This window comes from Seriola lalandi, unplaced genomic scaffold (genome assembly GCF_002814215.2).
Source record: "Seriola lalandi dorsalis isolate HSWRI2012SDOR001 ecotype SW California unplaced genomic scaffold, Sedor1 jcf7180002054695, whole genome shotgun sequence".
Lineage (NCBI taxonomy): Eukaryota > Metazoa > Chordata > Actinopteri > Carangiformes > Carangidae > Seriola > Seriola lalandi.
The window spans coordinates 1,102,768-1,118,691 of record NW_019525248.1 but is presented as its reverse complement, the minus strand read 5'-3'; the positions used below and the strand labels follow the sequence as shown (position 1 = coordinate 1,118,691).

Here is a 15,924-nt window from a genome sequence, read left to right as displayed (position 1 = left end):
TGTATTAGGAGTGTTCCATTTTATTTTATTGGGTAACTCCCCCAGACTTCACATCCAATGCAACATTTCTGGACTCGCAACACAACAGGCTGTTTTACGCAAGAAACCTAATGGGATCATCAGTGCCCAGCAATACATGACTGATGTTGGTCTGGATTTGGCAACACTAAGAGTGTGGAGTGGAGTTTTTCCCTAAAATCTGACTCTCCATCCGTGATTTGTCAGTTGTCTCACTGAGTGGCAGCTCTGGGTGTAATTTTAGAAAGGGCCCTTGACAAACACTAAAAATGCAATATGATTCTAACGGCTGTGAGGAAGTGAACGCTGTGGGGGCGTGGGCACATGAAAACCTCTCCAATCTATTTTCATGGTACAGTGTTTAATAAAAAAAAAAAAAAAGGTACATTTCACATCAAAATATTCAAATAAACACATTCCAATTCAAAATGCCTGTCCTGTCCTCGTTGTAACAAACAAATGAGGTGGCATTGAAATATCTGCTGCCATGACAACAAGTGTATTTAATCCTTTTAAATCGGAAAATCATTCATGAGGAAACGGCACTGATAAGAATTAAGTCAGCCGTCTGAATTTCTGTTTCTTGTCACAAATTATTTCTGCGCTCAACTTCATTTGCTTTACCCCTCTAGTTTGCTTCATTTCTTAACGGAAATCTCCCCACTTGTACACAGCTGGCTGCAACAAGCGCTCACAGCAAAGCTCGCGCACACACAACACACACATCACACACAACACACACATCGTTTAGTTGTGAACTAATTGCTGTGTGAAACTGCACTGCATGCTTCCACATGTTTTCACCATCTGTGTGGTAATGTTTCCCTACAAAATGCATGGAAAATTTCCCCTTGCTATAACTAATGTGTCTGACTTCTAGCCCCCCGAAACCAGCAGCAAACAGTAAGCAGACACTCGCGCTCAATAAAACTTAAATTAAAACACCAATTCAAACCTGAATCCTAAAGTCAATCATCAAAGAGCTGTTTTGCACAACACGTGGCGGCCTGTCTGGGATTGTTAACACTTCTCATTTCGAGCAGTCTGTCTAACAGCTGTTGACTGAGATTATTTTGGTATCTGAAGGTGTATGAGTGTGTATGTGGGACAGCCCAGCATGCAAAGCTCTACTAGTAAGGTCAATCGAAGGAGCAGAGGGTCGACAGCTGTTAGGTCATAAGGTGAAGTATCTTTGCATCGTATCATTAAGCTGTTATTTTCAATCTGTTCCCCTGTAATCCACTCCTCTTTTCCTTATCCTCCATCCTTACCATGATCACATCATTCGTGTTCCCCTCCCCCAATCTATTTTCTTCCCTGTGTGCTTTCCGATTAATATTTTCTCCAAACCTCTGTCTCTGAATATTTTTCTTACTGTCGTCACATCTTCATCTCTTACGTCAAATCAATTCATTGCACCAGTTTTCTTTTTTGTTCTCTAACCTTACACATTCTCTAAAAACTCATAGCACCGCTTCTCCATCATTCATCACCATCTCCGCACAAATAGAGCGATCTCCCTCTGTCTTGATTCCACCCTCCTCCAGGCGTCCTCGCACTTGGTGAATGGGACCCTGGAAGTGCCTGTAAGGGGCCCTACAGCTGCAAACTGTAGACTACATAATAGTTCATTGCATTTTGTATGTGCACAGGAATGTGTGTGTTTGTGTGTGTGTGTGTGTGTGTGTGTGTGTGTGTGTGTGTGTGTGTGTGTGTGTGTGTGACCTGGTCTGTCCAACAGAGGCAGAAGCAGTGTGGTGTGGGAGTGAACATTAAACAACAGGACTGAATCTTAAAAGGAATAGTTCAACCTTTTGTGAAAATATTTGCCTTTTTGCCGAGAGTTACATGAGAAGTTTGATACCACTCTCACATCTGCACACTAAGCATGAAGCTACTAATAGCGGGTGGTTAGCGCAGCTTAGCATAAAGAAGCAGAGGGAAACATCGACCTGGTGTTAAGTTAAGTTAAAATACACACACCACCTCTTAAGGTCTCTAATTATCACACTGTATCTCGTTAATTTAATCCATACAACATCCGAAGTGTAAAAGCCACATGTTGTAGTTTTATGTGGGGCGTCTCGTCGGCATTGTGATGTTGCTAGACAACCAGCAGAAAAAATATTTCAAGCACGTAATTTGTTGTCAAACCACAATTAGTCATTTACACATTTTGGATGTTCGTACAAATTAAACAAACAAGATATAATGTGTTAATTATCTTAATAATCTTTATGCTAATGTTAGATAACCTCTCGCTGTTTCTAGCTTCATATTGAACGTACAGTGACACAAAAGTGGTATTGATCTTATCTATCTATCTATCTATCTATCTATCTATCTATCTATCTATCTATCTATCTATCTATCTATCTATCTATCTATCTATCTATCCATCTATCTATCTATCTATCTATCTATCTATCTATCTATCTCTTCCCTCTTTCCTTCCATTAACCTCCAGTAGTAAAGGTCAGACTGCATATTTCCTTAGTGTTTCCCAACCAGGCGTACTCCGTCCAGTCACCAGTGCCAGCTAACCTTCCCTTCCTCTCAGACCTCACCAGCACAGGATATTCCAGCTTGCAAAATTCCAGCTGTAGACGAGGGGGGAAGAGGAAAGGTTCAAAGATTTCTCCTACGTTTGAAAACTGGGACATTCAATATACTCGAACATTTTGCCAGTTGCTGTTCAGGCGAGACAAATATAACTGATTCATGCAGGGGGTGAGCAGAGAAACAGCACGCCGGGCGGGCAGGTGCAATGTGTCACCAAAACTGTTAGAAGACAGACAGGCGGCTGAGAGCATCTAGTGAATCATCAAGGAGGAAAAATAAAAAAGGAAAAAGATTTTGCATAACAACTTATTTTTGGCGTGGCTGTGCCAAATTGCAGATATAATTACAAGAATAATAATAACGGTTAGCTTTCTAAACACACATTGTTCTTCTGCCTGGAGTGGTGTGCTTTATGATCTATTATCGCTCGAGGAGCTGGCTGTGCTAAACAGCTGCGTGAAGACAGAGATAATTCACAAAGGTTGTTAGAAGCACGTTTTTGTTGCACAGGGTATTTAATGTGCCTACAAATGATAGAGACTTGAACAGAACATTCAGTATCTGCACTCTGTGCTGTTGCTGTTACATGAGTAATCATTCTGCTGACTGGTTCATGGTCTATACCGCTGAAAAGACGTGTCATCTACTACATGTACAATTACATATATATATATATATATATATATATGTACATTGTTACTGTTGCTGCTGTTCCTGTGCAGTGAATGCTGCCTACAGACTGGCTCTGGCATTCAACATAACAAGCTGACGGAGACAAGCACACTATAGAATCGCATTGGGCAAAAATAGCACATTATCTGCCGGTTAAATGTATCCCATGGGGTTTTTTTTGTAAAAACAAAACTACATTTCAATTCACTGTTTGTCACCAAAACACTGTGTCTTAAAAACATGTTGCGTGCATTTACTTCCTCGTAAAACTTCCGCATCTCATTTGTTGAATAATTTGACTACTGCATTATTTACATTCATGTCTCCCAGCAAGCGGTCGTCTTCTTCTCTGCTGTCCCTGACGCACGCATCAACACCACAGTCAATTAGTGGACTAGCATGACATTTCTTTGGCCATTTGGGGGCCGTGGAAACAGCACAATTACCTTTTAGCTTGAAAGCGTGAACAGCGTAGTCACTTATTTACACCTCCAACATATACAAAGCAACATTATCATTTCTTAGGAGATCTGTTTCTGCTTTCCTGCTTCAAAGAGCTGCATGTTGTGACACAAAACAGCGCTATGAGAGCTGTGACAGTGAACTGAAACAGTAACGCAGTGGGCCGTAAAACCAAAACACTGAGCTGAAACATACATGTAGTCATTAGATCCATTGTTAATTTGAAAATATTGATTAAAGTTGCTTTAAAGTACGTATTTGAAGTTAGAAAAATTATCCAGCCTGTGCTAATGGAGCTAATGAACAGAGACTCTGAGTAGGATCCTGTTATTAAGAGCAGCACGTTTCGGTATTTCAAGAACTGCATACCTTCAGGGCTGAAAAAATAGCCTCCACAGAGAATGTAGAGTTCTTGTGTTTTGACAGAAGGGAAAAGGAGAGGAAAGTTCAAACACACTTACACTCTCTGTTGGCTGGTGAAATGCACAGAAAAAAAAGGAAAAAAAATCACAGGCTGTCAGGCTGTGTTTACTGTGTTCTCTCTACCTGGAGGACTATCTTCTCTCGGTCCACCACGCCTCTCATCCTCCCTCCTTCGCAAATACATCCCTTTTCTGTTTTCCCCTCAAGTACAAGACAACTAGAACTTGTTTTGAATCGCCGAGAGTGCTGCAATAAAGCCCTTACTGTCTCTGGAATATCAAATGTGAATTAAGGTCAATCAAAGAGCAATCTGACAGAAAGAAGGGAGGTGTAGTCTCATTAGTGGTCTATCAGACTCCCAGCTGGACAATGATCCACTTATTGGAGGTCACAGCGGAGGCCCACCCAGACACACACTGTATTACATGCACAGCTTTGAATTGTCAAGCGTTGCTGTTCAGCCTAACACTTGTGCTAGTGCCTGAGAGGGATGGAGAGAGTGTGTTTCCTTGTCTGTGTACACAGAGACTATAATGTGTTAACACTGAACTGTGAGGACAGCGCTGGACTTTTGACCCCTGAGATGTGGTATTTACTCAGCACGGAGATGATGGGGCGATAAAGAGGTGCTGCTCCGTCTCCTCGGAGCGACTTGGCAGGCGCGAGGGAGTAAAAGAGAATCATTTCATCCCACAACAACCTCTAGTGCAGACACAGTCAACAGTCACTTAACTTTCGGCTAATTGAAGTTGGTTTAGGGGTGATAATACGAAGATCACGACAGCCTGAGTTTATGCCATAATTCAGTTTTAACGCCTCAAAACGGAATATGGAACCAATCTCTTAAGCCTGTGAAACTCAGTCACCCAATAAACACCCAGTAAATGTACAAATATAGGAAGCATGAGGCAGCACTGCATCCTACAGATGAGTTAAGCTGGATTTTTTCTATATTCAACCATGTTAAAGTCACATCCAGATAGAGGGAGAGGGACTCATGCTTCATGCTTAGTTTTGCACATGCATGCCTTTGTCTGCTGTGTGTTATGGGAAGCCAGAGGAGAGGGGTGGAAGAGGAAGAAGAGGAGGAGGAGGAGGAGGAGGAGGAGGAGAACAGTGGGCTGCAGAAGGAGGAAGTTTGTGTTTGTGCAGAGAGCGACACGGCAGCAACATTCCTGCGACGCCGCCTGCTAACTTCAACAACATCCACTCGCAGACACACAGATATGAAGCACAACGTTCGGGCTTCGTGTCAGTTTACAATGTTTCCAAATGACATGTGACAGGCTCAGTCTGTTGGCAAAGTTGCAGTTGCGCTTATCAATTCTTTACGACTGTTGATGGTTGACGAGCTCCTGTGGATGCGTTTCTTAAAACGTACTCGAACATCAGTTTGGGCCTGACTGCTTTCAAATATTTTTGTAGAGCTCTGAATGAAGAGCTTCTTCTTTTTCCCCAATTATTCTTTTGGGGCCAGACAGGTGTGACAATGGCGTGTTAGAGAAAAGATTGTATAAAGTTTTCTAAACTTGACTGTGTGTGTTCTTGCTATCTATAAGTGCATGTGAGAATAATGATGCTTACTTGCACATACTGTCGACTCTACATCGAAAGGCTGCATTTAGGGTGAGCTATGGCAATGATATTCTATAGTTCCACAAAAAAACCGGTCTCTGTTTTGTAATCTGAGTGGATATCTATGGATTAAGGGGCATTAGCCTGCACCTGTCCCCCTGTTATTGGACTCCTTTCGGTGCTCAGAAGCCCTGCGTCATCCGGCACATCTCCGTGATTCACCGGCCTGAGGGGAGAGAGGGCAGGCAAGGACACAGGCTCCAGAAATGAGACTATGATCAGAAAGTAATCCCGGGTTAAACATTGAGATGATGTGGAGAGTCTCTGCCGGTTTCACTTCACCGCCTGATTGCTATATTAACTGTCTCTGCCCCCCGTCTCATGTCTCTGCTTCCTATTATATGATCTCAAAGGCAAACTGATTATATTTTCACTTCTCATCCTGTTTCACAGAGCTGACAAAGTAAAGGGGAAATAGTTTTACTCCATTTTTCATTTCCATTGTTTTATCTCATCTACTCGCCTGCCTCTTGGCCTGATTGTATACACTGAAAATTAAGTCAAAATGATCAAAAAATGAGGTTGTCTATGTTGATAAGTGAAGTGTTTGTTTTGCTAAAACACAACCATAATCTCCGAGAGGATGCTCAAGCACAAACTGCGAAAAACGGATCAAAGGGCTAATCTGCTTTAGAGAAAACAGGAAAAAGTGATTCCACGGGCGATGAAGTTACAGTCTGAACTTGAAATCTCTTTTTCTCTCCATCATTAATATTTTAACTAGATCAACACTTTGAGACGCAAATGATTAATCCAGACTTGTTTCCAGCCTTCCTGTGTTCAGATGTAAGTGTCGGTAAACTGAGTCATTATGTTTCGCCGTGTTCTTCAGCCCATGTTTCCCATTGGCCCGAATTCTGTCCTCACTTCCCATCAGCGCACACACACACACACACACACACACACACACACACACACACACACACACACACACACACACACACACAACGCAGAGAGAGAGAGAGAGAGAGAGAGAGAGAGAGATGAGACGAAAAACTGGCTCCATCATAAACAGCCTGACAAAAACTGAGCATGACGCAGTAGCTCAGATCAAGAGTGTTTCTTGGTAACGACCCATTGAGAATATGAGTACGTGCAGTAACTGTCAGTGGTAATGCATTATTGAGTTGTTATTGAGTAGTTCAAACACCTTCTTACAAGCTGCCGGCAGTAGATCTTTTCTTTACGGTTGTGATATTTCATGGTTTCCCGCAGTTGTAACTTTGCTCCTGTTACCGCGTTGCTTTGTTGTGTATGGTTGGTGCTCTCGCTGGAGCAGAGCAGTCAGGACCCACATCAATCCGCGCACGTCTATTTAAAGGTTAGAAACAGTTTGTAACTTCCTCTTTTTTTTTTTCATGCAGTTACTTTCTTAAGTTTAGCTCTATGGAAATATTTTACTGGACTTTGATAAATCTAAATGAGACTTAATATAAAAATGCTGCTGGACTGTAATTCTGTGATTGTTACAGATGGACTTCCTCTCTTAAAGTTTCTTCCAGTTTTTCCTTCCTTTTCCTGTAATTTTTCTTTTTATCTGTTTTGTGTAGTTCTTCCTTGTTTTAAAAAGACTGTAACCATTGTTGATGTGGACCCATACAGCCCTTTGAGAGATTGTATGCGATAATGAACAAAACAATGACTTAAACTGGACCTGCCTTGTCTCACCAGTTGTGGCTGCTCGCCTCATCCGCCAACATTTCATTTTTTATTTAGTGTTTTATTACTCAGAGTACTGGACCTTTAAAGGAATAGTTTGGGAAATACGCTTATTCACTCTATTTCCAAGTATAAGATGAGAAGATCAATATCACTCCCATTTCCGTTTGTTCAATATGAAGTTAAAGCCAGCAGATGGTTAGCTTAGCGTAGCATACAGACAGGAGGCAGAGGGAAACAGCTAGCCTGGCCCCTTGTAACTGTGTACTCTGCAAGACAGTGAGAAAGCCTATTCCCCAAAATGTCAAACTACTCCTCTGAGATGCATTTGCTCGAATAAAAATAGATTTGAGTTTAGAATGAGGATTAGGGAAGTGGTTAAGTTTTGGTTAGAAGGCTGGGTTATCTTAGAGGAAAGGGAATTAATGTAATCTAAACGGACAATGAGATAAGTGTGTGTGTTTACACTTCTGTAACACACTTGCCAGCTGGTGTTTAAATTATGTTTTGCCAGCTTTTAAGTAAAAATACGGGTCAGCAAGAATAGACTAAGATCAATGGGAAGAGAAGAGGAGCAGCAAATGATTTCTGCCGGCAGGTTTGGGTGATATACCTGGAGGAGAGAAAAACACCAACTTTGCATAAACACACCTCAGGGCAGTTGATCTGATATCATGCAAAAACACATGATGGCAAACATGATGACAGCTAAACTCAGCCAAGTAAGTAATCTGAAATCTAAAAGAAACTTCTTCAGAGACCTAATTTTTCCACTAAAATGTCTCTCTCCGAGGAGATAGAGAAGTTTGCAACTGCAGAGCTAAGGCAACTTTTCCAATGGAAGGCCCCTTCCAATTGAAATCTGTTCTACAAAGGCCCTGCCAATGTAGATAGAAAAGAGACGGATGATGAATTCTGTTCTGTTCTTCCAGTCACAGGACAATTCAGAACAAGGGGGTTTGATTTCATCAAGAGTTTCAACACACGTCAGCAAAACAAGTCAGATCAGACGTTACCGCTCTCTCTCCCTCTCTGCTCGCCTCTCTTTGAGATAAGCAGTCATTTTCTATGTAAATGTCACCAACCCTGACGAAAGAAGGGGGAAACAGAACCGAACTGATAGAAGATTTTCCACACACTGGTAATGACGCACGGGCATGCCCGACACACATGCTGAGAAAACAATAACACATGAGCTCATGCAACCCGCCACCTGATCTGTCCCAGTGACGGTATGTACTCAAGAGGGGCTACAGTAACTTCCTCAAGATAAACTCACAGAACAAAAATACCCTTTTTATACTGTGCTGCCGGGTGACTCCAACGAGACACATTTCAGCAACATCTCATCTACTACTGTAGCTCCGGGCACATGGAACTGTTTACTGGAGAAGTTTATTTTTCTCCTGAAAAACCTCATTTCAATGTTTAAATTAACATTGAAATCTTCTATCTCCGTGTGGGTAATTTTATATCACAATATTGATGTATACAGTGAGAAATTGGAGACACCAGATGAGAGGGTCTGTTTTGGGCCTGACAAATCAAAGTATCGCATATTGTTGCAGCAATTCTGTAAAGATTAATGCAGCCATAAAGCAGCCCTGCGCCATATGCAACATTCTGTGTGTTTAATTGCGCTCAAATAACTGGGTTACTGTCTGCTTTCCACAATCATTTCATTTCAACAGTGTCATGTCAACAGGAAACTTGGGATCAGTGAGGATGAGTCTTGATTTCCCCTGGTAAAAAACAGTTTATTTGGCCATGCATATGTGTAACTGGGTTTTTAATTGACTTTTTAGATATAGATCATAGAGCATATGTGCATGGTAAAGACCTAAACTAGGAATAACTGATGTATTAGCCACTTATTGGCAGCAGAAACGTGTTATGAAATCTACACTTTCATAAGGTGAAAATATGTTGGTGTAGATCCAGCAGCTCCAGAGCAACATGAGCAGTCACTCTACAGTCCTGTTTCTGTTCACCAGACCAATGGAAGTCTCTTTTTTTTTTTTAGCCCTGTTCTGGTCTCCAGTAACTCTTGAGAAAAAGCTCCTATGTTCACTCGCCAGTCCCTAACCATGTCCATGTGTTTTCAGAGCTTATACGCTGAACAAAACCTGTCACTGCTGCCAGAAACAAGGCTGATGAGAACAGTGAGTAGAGAAACAGGAGTGTCATGGGCCACAAAACCAAAACAATGAACTGAAAGATGCTGCAGTATGAAGCTATTTAGAGCTGAGGGGGACTGCAGAGTGAGGTGATAATTCTTTGTGGATTCACAGACACGAAGTTACGAGATCTTTTGTTAATATGAAAATACTGATTATAGCTTCTTAAAAAAGTCCAACTAAAGCTGTAAACACCAAGTAACATCCTCAAGTCTGAATAAGTCTGTTGAACGTTTGAGTCTTGGCGGCAGGTTGCTACAGCCCAGGTAAATTTATTGTCTGATTTCATGTCCGTTTCCTGTGCAGATGTAAATATGCCCACTGCTTTCATGTATTGCATTTTCTAATGGTTAACAAATGTCTTTAAGCTCACAGTGCAGTATGTGTGTCATCTTATCCAACTCTACACATCCCAGCAATGCAAGTAGCAGATCTTTCTTTCCACAGTGCTCTGTGAAACAGATGTGGAACACAACTCAGTCACTTGTTGTGTGAATATTGTTTTTTATTAAAAAAAAAAAAGAAACAACTGGCCATGATGTGAATCCAAAAACAGCTGCTCTCACATTCCATGCAGCTTCAATAACCACTAGTTGCCTATCGATTCAATTACAATAAGATGATACGTGTGATTCTGCCAGTGGAAGCACATTCTGACTCCAGAAGACACAGATACAAAGCAAAACAACAACAACTTCTTTTAACCATTTCATTTCTATCTACCACAAAAATCAAAGAGTGCATTGCTCCTGAGAGATGCTAGATGTCTCCTGCTTCACGTAGGAGTGACCTCTCTGTTCCTGTCTGTGCATCGCTGTGTTAATGTGTAGTGTGCAAAGGATTTTGTGAGGGGAGCTTGCACTTAGCCACAAAGATCAAGGCAGAGTGTTTGCCTGCGCGTCTTTGTATATAAGCTTAAATGCGCGTGTGTGTAGGTGTGTGTGTGTGTGTGTGTGTGTGTGCGTGTGTGTGTGGTCTTTTGAGAACTGAATGATACAGCGGGGAGACTTCAAAGCATCTCTTTCATCAGCTAGAGAAGCAAAGTGAAGCCAGACAAACCAGGCAACTGCACTAAGTCAAGCACTTCCACTGGCTTTGTCTGTTTCTTACTATAGGGACTAACTACATTTACTCACAATGTTTTATAAAAACAAAAATTATAATGAAAAAAATATTAATAATAAAAGCGAGGTTTCAGTTTCAGATAAAGTGAGATCGATGTTTTCCTACCTAAACACTTTGTCTCTTGAAAGTTTGCATCATATCCACAGCGAGAGAGCAACAGATATGCAATCTGCTTAATATCTTGCTTGGCAAGTTACAACAGTTCGCTTGGAAAAAAAAAATCAATATGCTTGAGATTTCATAGCTACTTCTTTTCTCTCAATTCAAGTAACTTGAGCTAAGCCCTGGGGGCAGACTTATCACTATAACCTTGCAGTTCAAACACTGCCTCCAGCAGAAAGTACAACCATACTGAGAAGCAGAAAAAAAGCAGAGTGAAGAAAGAGAGTGCTGGAGGACACGGAGAAACAGAAAAAGAAGTAGTTATGCAGTGTAGAAAATATACTAACTGACTAAGAACAAAAATATTCACCAGCGAAGCACCCGAAGAGGGTGGAACCCAACAAGTTAACACCTAACTGCCAGCTGTCAAGTGTTGGTGGTGCGATTTGAGAGTAGCATCACTTTGTGAATAGTGACGCCAAACTGTCATCTCACTGTGCTTCCCATGAACATACACCCAGGCAGCAACGCATCAGTAACAGTGGAGTGTTTCCATGAGCTCTACAGATGATGTTACTATAAAAGTAGTTCTCTTATGACGAATAAAAACAGAAAAAAAAAAAGTTTAGAAAGGGGAACTACCTCCTCTGCATCGGGGATTATGTTGCTTTGAGAAAATACTTTTTTAAAACCCAATCATCACCACAAATATGAGCTTGCTAATCAGAATCACAAACACACACACAGTCAAAAATGATTATTGGCCTGTTAGTGAGCTGCAGTATTACTACAGTATACTGGACATGCATCTTGTGGGGTAAACAAGACTAACACTGCTGCATGGTGAACTCTTTTAGCAGTACAAGTATTTATTACCCCTGCAGGCGGACGGTCTGGTGCGGCTGCGGGATCGGCTTCGCTGACGCTGCAGTCTGGACTTGCCCAGGAATCTGTAGTAGTATGAGGGTCTCCCAGATCCCTTCCTAATGACCCCAGCCATGGTGCTAGTTCCACCTCTGAAGACCACGACAACAAGATATCTCTGCGGCACTGGAAACAAGTCCTCTTGAATCTGGTATCAGTGCAGATAAACTCCCGGCAAAGTTCTCATGGAGTGCAGCTCTGTTTATCGCAAACTTCACTTAAAATTCCTCTAGCAGACACTCACGTCTACTTAGGTTTAAATTCACACGGATTGTGTCAAGATCAAATCCACTCCATTTTGAAACAACTTCCCATTGGAGAAAGAAGAGATTAAAGCAACAAACATCCACTTCTGTTCAATGCTTGTGTCCTGTCCTACAAACTCAGACTCTTGCTCCACCTTTGAACACTCCCCCTCAAAGTTTCCCACAGCGAGATCCCAGAGGCATGATGTCCGGAATACTGTGAGTGTGTATCCTGAATGACAGGAAAGCTGTTCCTGTTCCCAGTGACAGAGTGCACTACAGGAATTTTATACAGTCAGAAAGGCAGACCCTTTGTTTCATAACGCACTAAATGAATCTCTTGTAACACACTTACATACATCCAGAACCACTATCCTCAACTCCTGTGACTCTGTGTGAGTGTGTGTGTGTAACAGAGAGACAGAGAGTGTGCTATGTAGTTGAGAATAACAGGAAAAAAGTTTGGGCTGCACAGAAAACATGCACAGATAAGAGCTCCAGTGGAATGGAGTTAACAAGACAGCTATCAGATAACACAGTGTTTGACTTCCCTCCATCAAAAGTATTCTGTTACAGACTCACAGATAAGACAGCGTCTGGCGCAGCAAACAAGTCTGACTTATAAAAATGTCACCGCTGCCCCCCCGCTGCCAGTGACTCCTGATCCAGTCACAGGCTCAATCACGATCCAGGTTTTACAACTTAACCACTTTAATTTGCCTCCAAGGGCAGGGAAGGCATGGTGGGGAGTGACAGCCTATCAGAAGCAGATGTAAATAAGCTGTTAAGAATGACAAAGAGCCAATCAGAACGTGCTCTGACGGAGAGGGTCAGGCAGATGGACCATAGTCCACAACGAGACACAATGAAACTCATGCACAATTGCAGGGATGCACATATGTCGCCGCACTAGCACCGTCAGCTTTTTCCACCCACTGATTCTGACCTAACAAAAACCATGATGTGTGACCGTCTCTGAAACAAAGCGATTATTTAACAAGTAATCTGATAAAAATCCACACATTGTTTTGAGTTACTTAAAGATTAATGCTGCATGTATCATAAACATAACTTTGTTGATTTGTGTTTTTTTTTTTAAGATAAAAACATTTGATCTCACGTGGATATGTAACAGCCGAGGAAATATTTTTTCACAATATAGGAGCAGATGTTGCTGCCAATCACGCTCCTCAGTATAAAGTGCTCAGCAGCCACACATGCTTTTTTTCCTGCTTCTCCAAAATAACACTCATGGCTGACTGTGTCACTTTGTCATCCAATTTGTTAAACAGGGCTATGATTTTATGAGTTAATGTTCAGCAAAGTAGAGAGTAAAGAGATCCTTTCTAACTTCAATCCATGTCCCAAGTATTGGTTTTCTCTGTGTCTCAGTCTGACCATACTATCCCTGCAGTCAACAACTATAACGGTGTTCAATGACAGTATGTGTTTACACTTAAAAACTATAACTGAATTAAAACTAATGTGGATAATAAAATGATTAAATCACAACTCCATCCACTGATGAAGGCCATGTGATGTGGCTGAAACAAGTGGAACTTGTGTCAAGAATTTTTTTACTTCAATAATAAATGACCAAATGAAACCAAATTAGTGACTAAATTTCCGTTGGTGGTCACAAAGTTTTATTTGAGAAACATAGAAGAAGAACTAGGAGGTTGGCATCTGGTTCCAAGATGAATGTAATCTGTTGTGAAATCTGTTGATTCTTCCCTGGCTCTCTCATACTCTCCTTCTGCAATACATTTCCTTCCCTCTGTGGCTGCTCAATTGTTCACTGTGATACTGCCTGTTGCTTGTGTGAGCAGTGGGGGCCATAACGCTGTACGCTGTGCAGACTTTCTGTCATTATCTCAGCCCATAAACTCCCACTGAAGGAATGCAGCAGTGTGTGTACATGTGTGTATGTCTCTAACATAGGCTTGAATGTTCCTCTGGTCCCACAGAGAGTATTTAGTGGGACCATTAGTAGGTATACATGACTCCAGGGCGTATCAGAGGCTCGTGCCAGGTAGCAGAGGGAATCTAAAGGCCTCCGGTCTTCACACTTCTGCCACCGAGCTCATGAAACACCCGGAAGACGCTGTTAACATGTTTCCTCACTCTCATGGTGAAAACCAGTGATATACACACTGTGTGCCTGGGTTTAAAGACCTAGCCTGTAATGTTACACAAACACACACAAATTAAAGTTACAACTGAACTCGTGTGGCTAACAGTGAGTGTTATTCACACACAAAAAGGAGACACGTGTGAGGTCGCACAACCTTTGTAATTACAAAGCAGACTGATTTGTCTTGCCTGGATGATATTCACTGTGGGAATAGCTACCTACAATGAGCTCTTGTTAGACAGTTTCGGAGTCCACAGACAGGCAGACCAAAGAATCAGGGTCACGCAGAGTTCGTGTCTGTCTGCTGGTCTCCCGTTGCTTCACAACAAAGACACCAGTGAGCAGCGAAGGGGCCAATAAAAGGTCAAGAAAAATAGGTAAAGTAAACCACAGGCTTCTGTTTTAATATGAATGCCACTGGTTAAATCTTACAGCGAGGGATAGGACCCAAAGGTTCATCATCACTGACTCTTAGAACTGGTCAGTAATGTTGAATACTAGCTACATTTGAGGAAAATACTGTGCCAGACGAAAGACTAATGTTGAGGTTTATATATTTGTCAGAAATCTGGGTTCCTATAAAGCAATCAAAGACTTCAGAATGCTAAAGCTCATTAGCCTTTTTGCTAATATCCATATGATTGTTGTTAGCCTCAAGAAAAGACCAAAACCAACAGTCAACTGATCGAACAACAAGTATTTTCTGCGTAGCCAAATCCTCATATAGATTGAGATAGATATAGATAGATATAGATATAGACATATAGATTATTCCTCAGTGCCATACACGTTTATTGTTGTCCAAAACCTATTAAGTGTCCCGCACTGCTGCACTGGGTAATAGCTCCTTCATAACCATGAACATGGGCACTGCTTATTTTGAGTCAATCCCATAAACACTGTCGTGCTGCCATAAATATTCACTAGGGCACTGAATGTTTATTAAGCTGCCAATGAAAATAGTCCCCAACAAATGCACTATTTACATCCGTTTAAGTAATGTCTGCGAAAAACTCAGTTGCCAAATTAGTCTCAGCCTTTTAGCCTTTGATAAACATGAATTCATATGTCTGTATCCCGTTTTAAAGATTTACTTCTTAGTAGGAACCAATGGGTTCAGGGCTGACAGACGATACTGAAGGACAGACTAACACATTGTTGATGGTGTTTTTGTTTGCAAAAAATGTTGAATATCGGCAGCTTTAACCTTTTGCTCCAACATGGTGCTGTGTAATTTTACTTGAATGAACTCTCTACTTGAATACTTAAATGGGGGTGTTAAAGAGAGAATACCAGTTTGCACATTTCTTCACAGACTTTGACAGCATCACTTTAAACCAGGTGTTTCCACTAGGTATTTAAGAGACCACTTTCCAGTCTGTCAGCGTACTGAACTGATAAATTCATGAGAGAGAGCCGAGTGGAAAAAGTTTAGAAACAAAGTCTTGCAGGCGGATGCAGACACACTAATTATTTAAATATAAATCTATCACGATGAATACATGCAGTTGACTATAATAATCTGCACAGGCCATTAAGTGCACTCAGTACAGAGCCATCACACAGGAGCCAAACACGGTGGATGCACATCCCTCTGGTTTCTATGTAGGACTTAACGCCGAGGACCTGGTGTTGAGGTCTATTGCAGCATATGGAGCTAAGTGTGTCTGTGTAGCTACTACACCATAACATTGTTTAAAGAATGGAGGAAAGAATATACCCGCCTTCAAGAGACAAGAAAGAAACCTGGGAGATGGAGGATGTGAAACGAACTACCACAATCACA

At 41.5% G+C, this 15,924-nt stretch overlaps 1 protein-coding gene across 7 annotated transcripts in view; it reads right to left on the bottom strand.

Annotated features, from left to right (window-relative positions):
• dab2ipb (DAB2 interacting protein b) overlaps positions 1–15,924 on the bottom strand; it is a 123,221-nt gene that overhangs the window by 78,502 nt on the left and 28,795 nt on the right. For 2 of the 7 annotated variants that reach the window (XM_023423949.2, XM_023423950.2), the window contains exon 1: positions 11,712–12,345. The exons of 4 other annotated variants lie outside the window; for them this stretch is intronic. In XM_023423949.2, coding sequence (XP_023279717.1) covers positions 11,712–11,835 — 124 coding nt within the window. In that variant the 5' untranslated portion in view covers positions 11,836–12,345. Of the gene's footprint in view, positions 1–11,711; positions 12,348–15,924 lie in introns of those variants that run through there. One more of the 7 variants, XM_023423952.2, reaches the window with a different exon arrangement.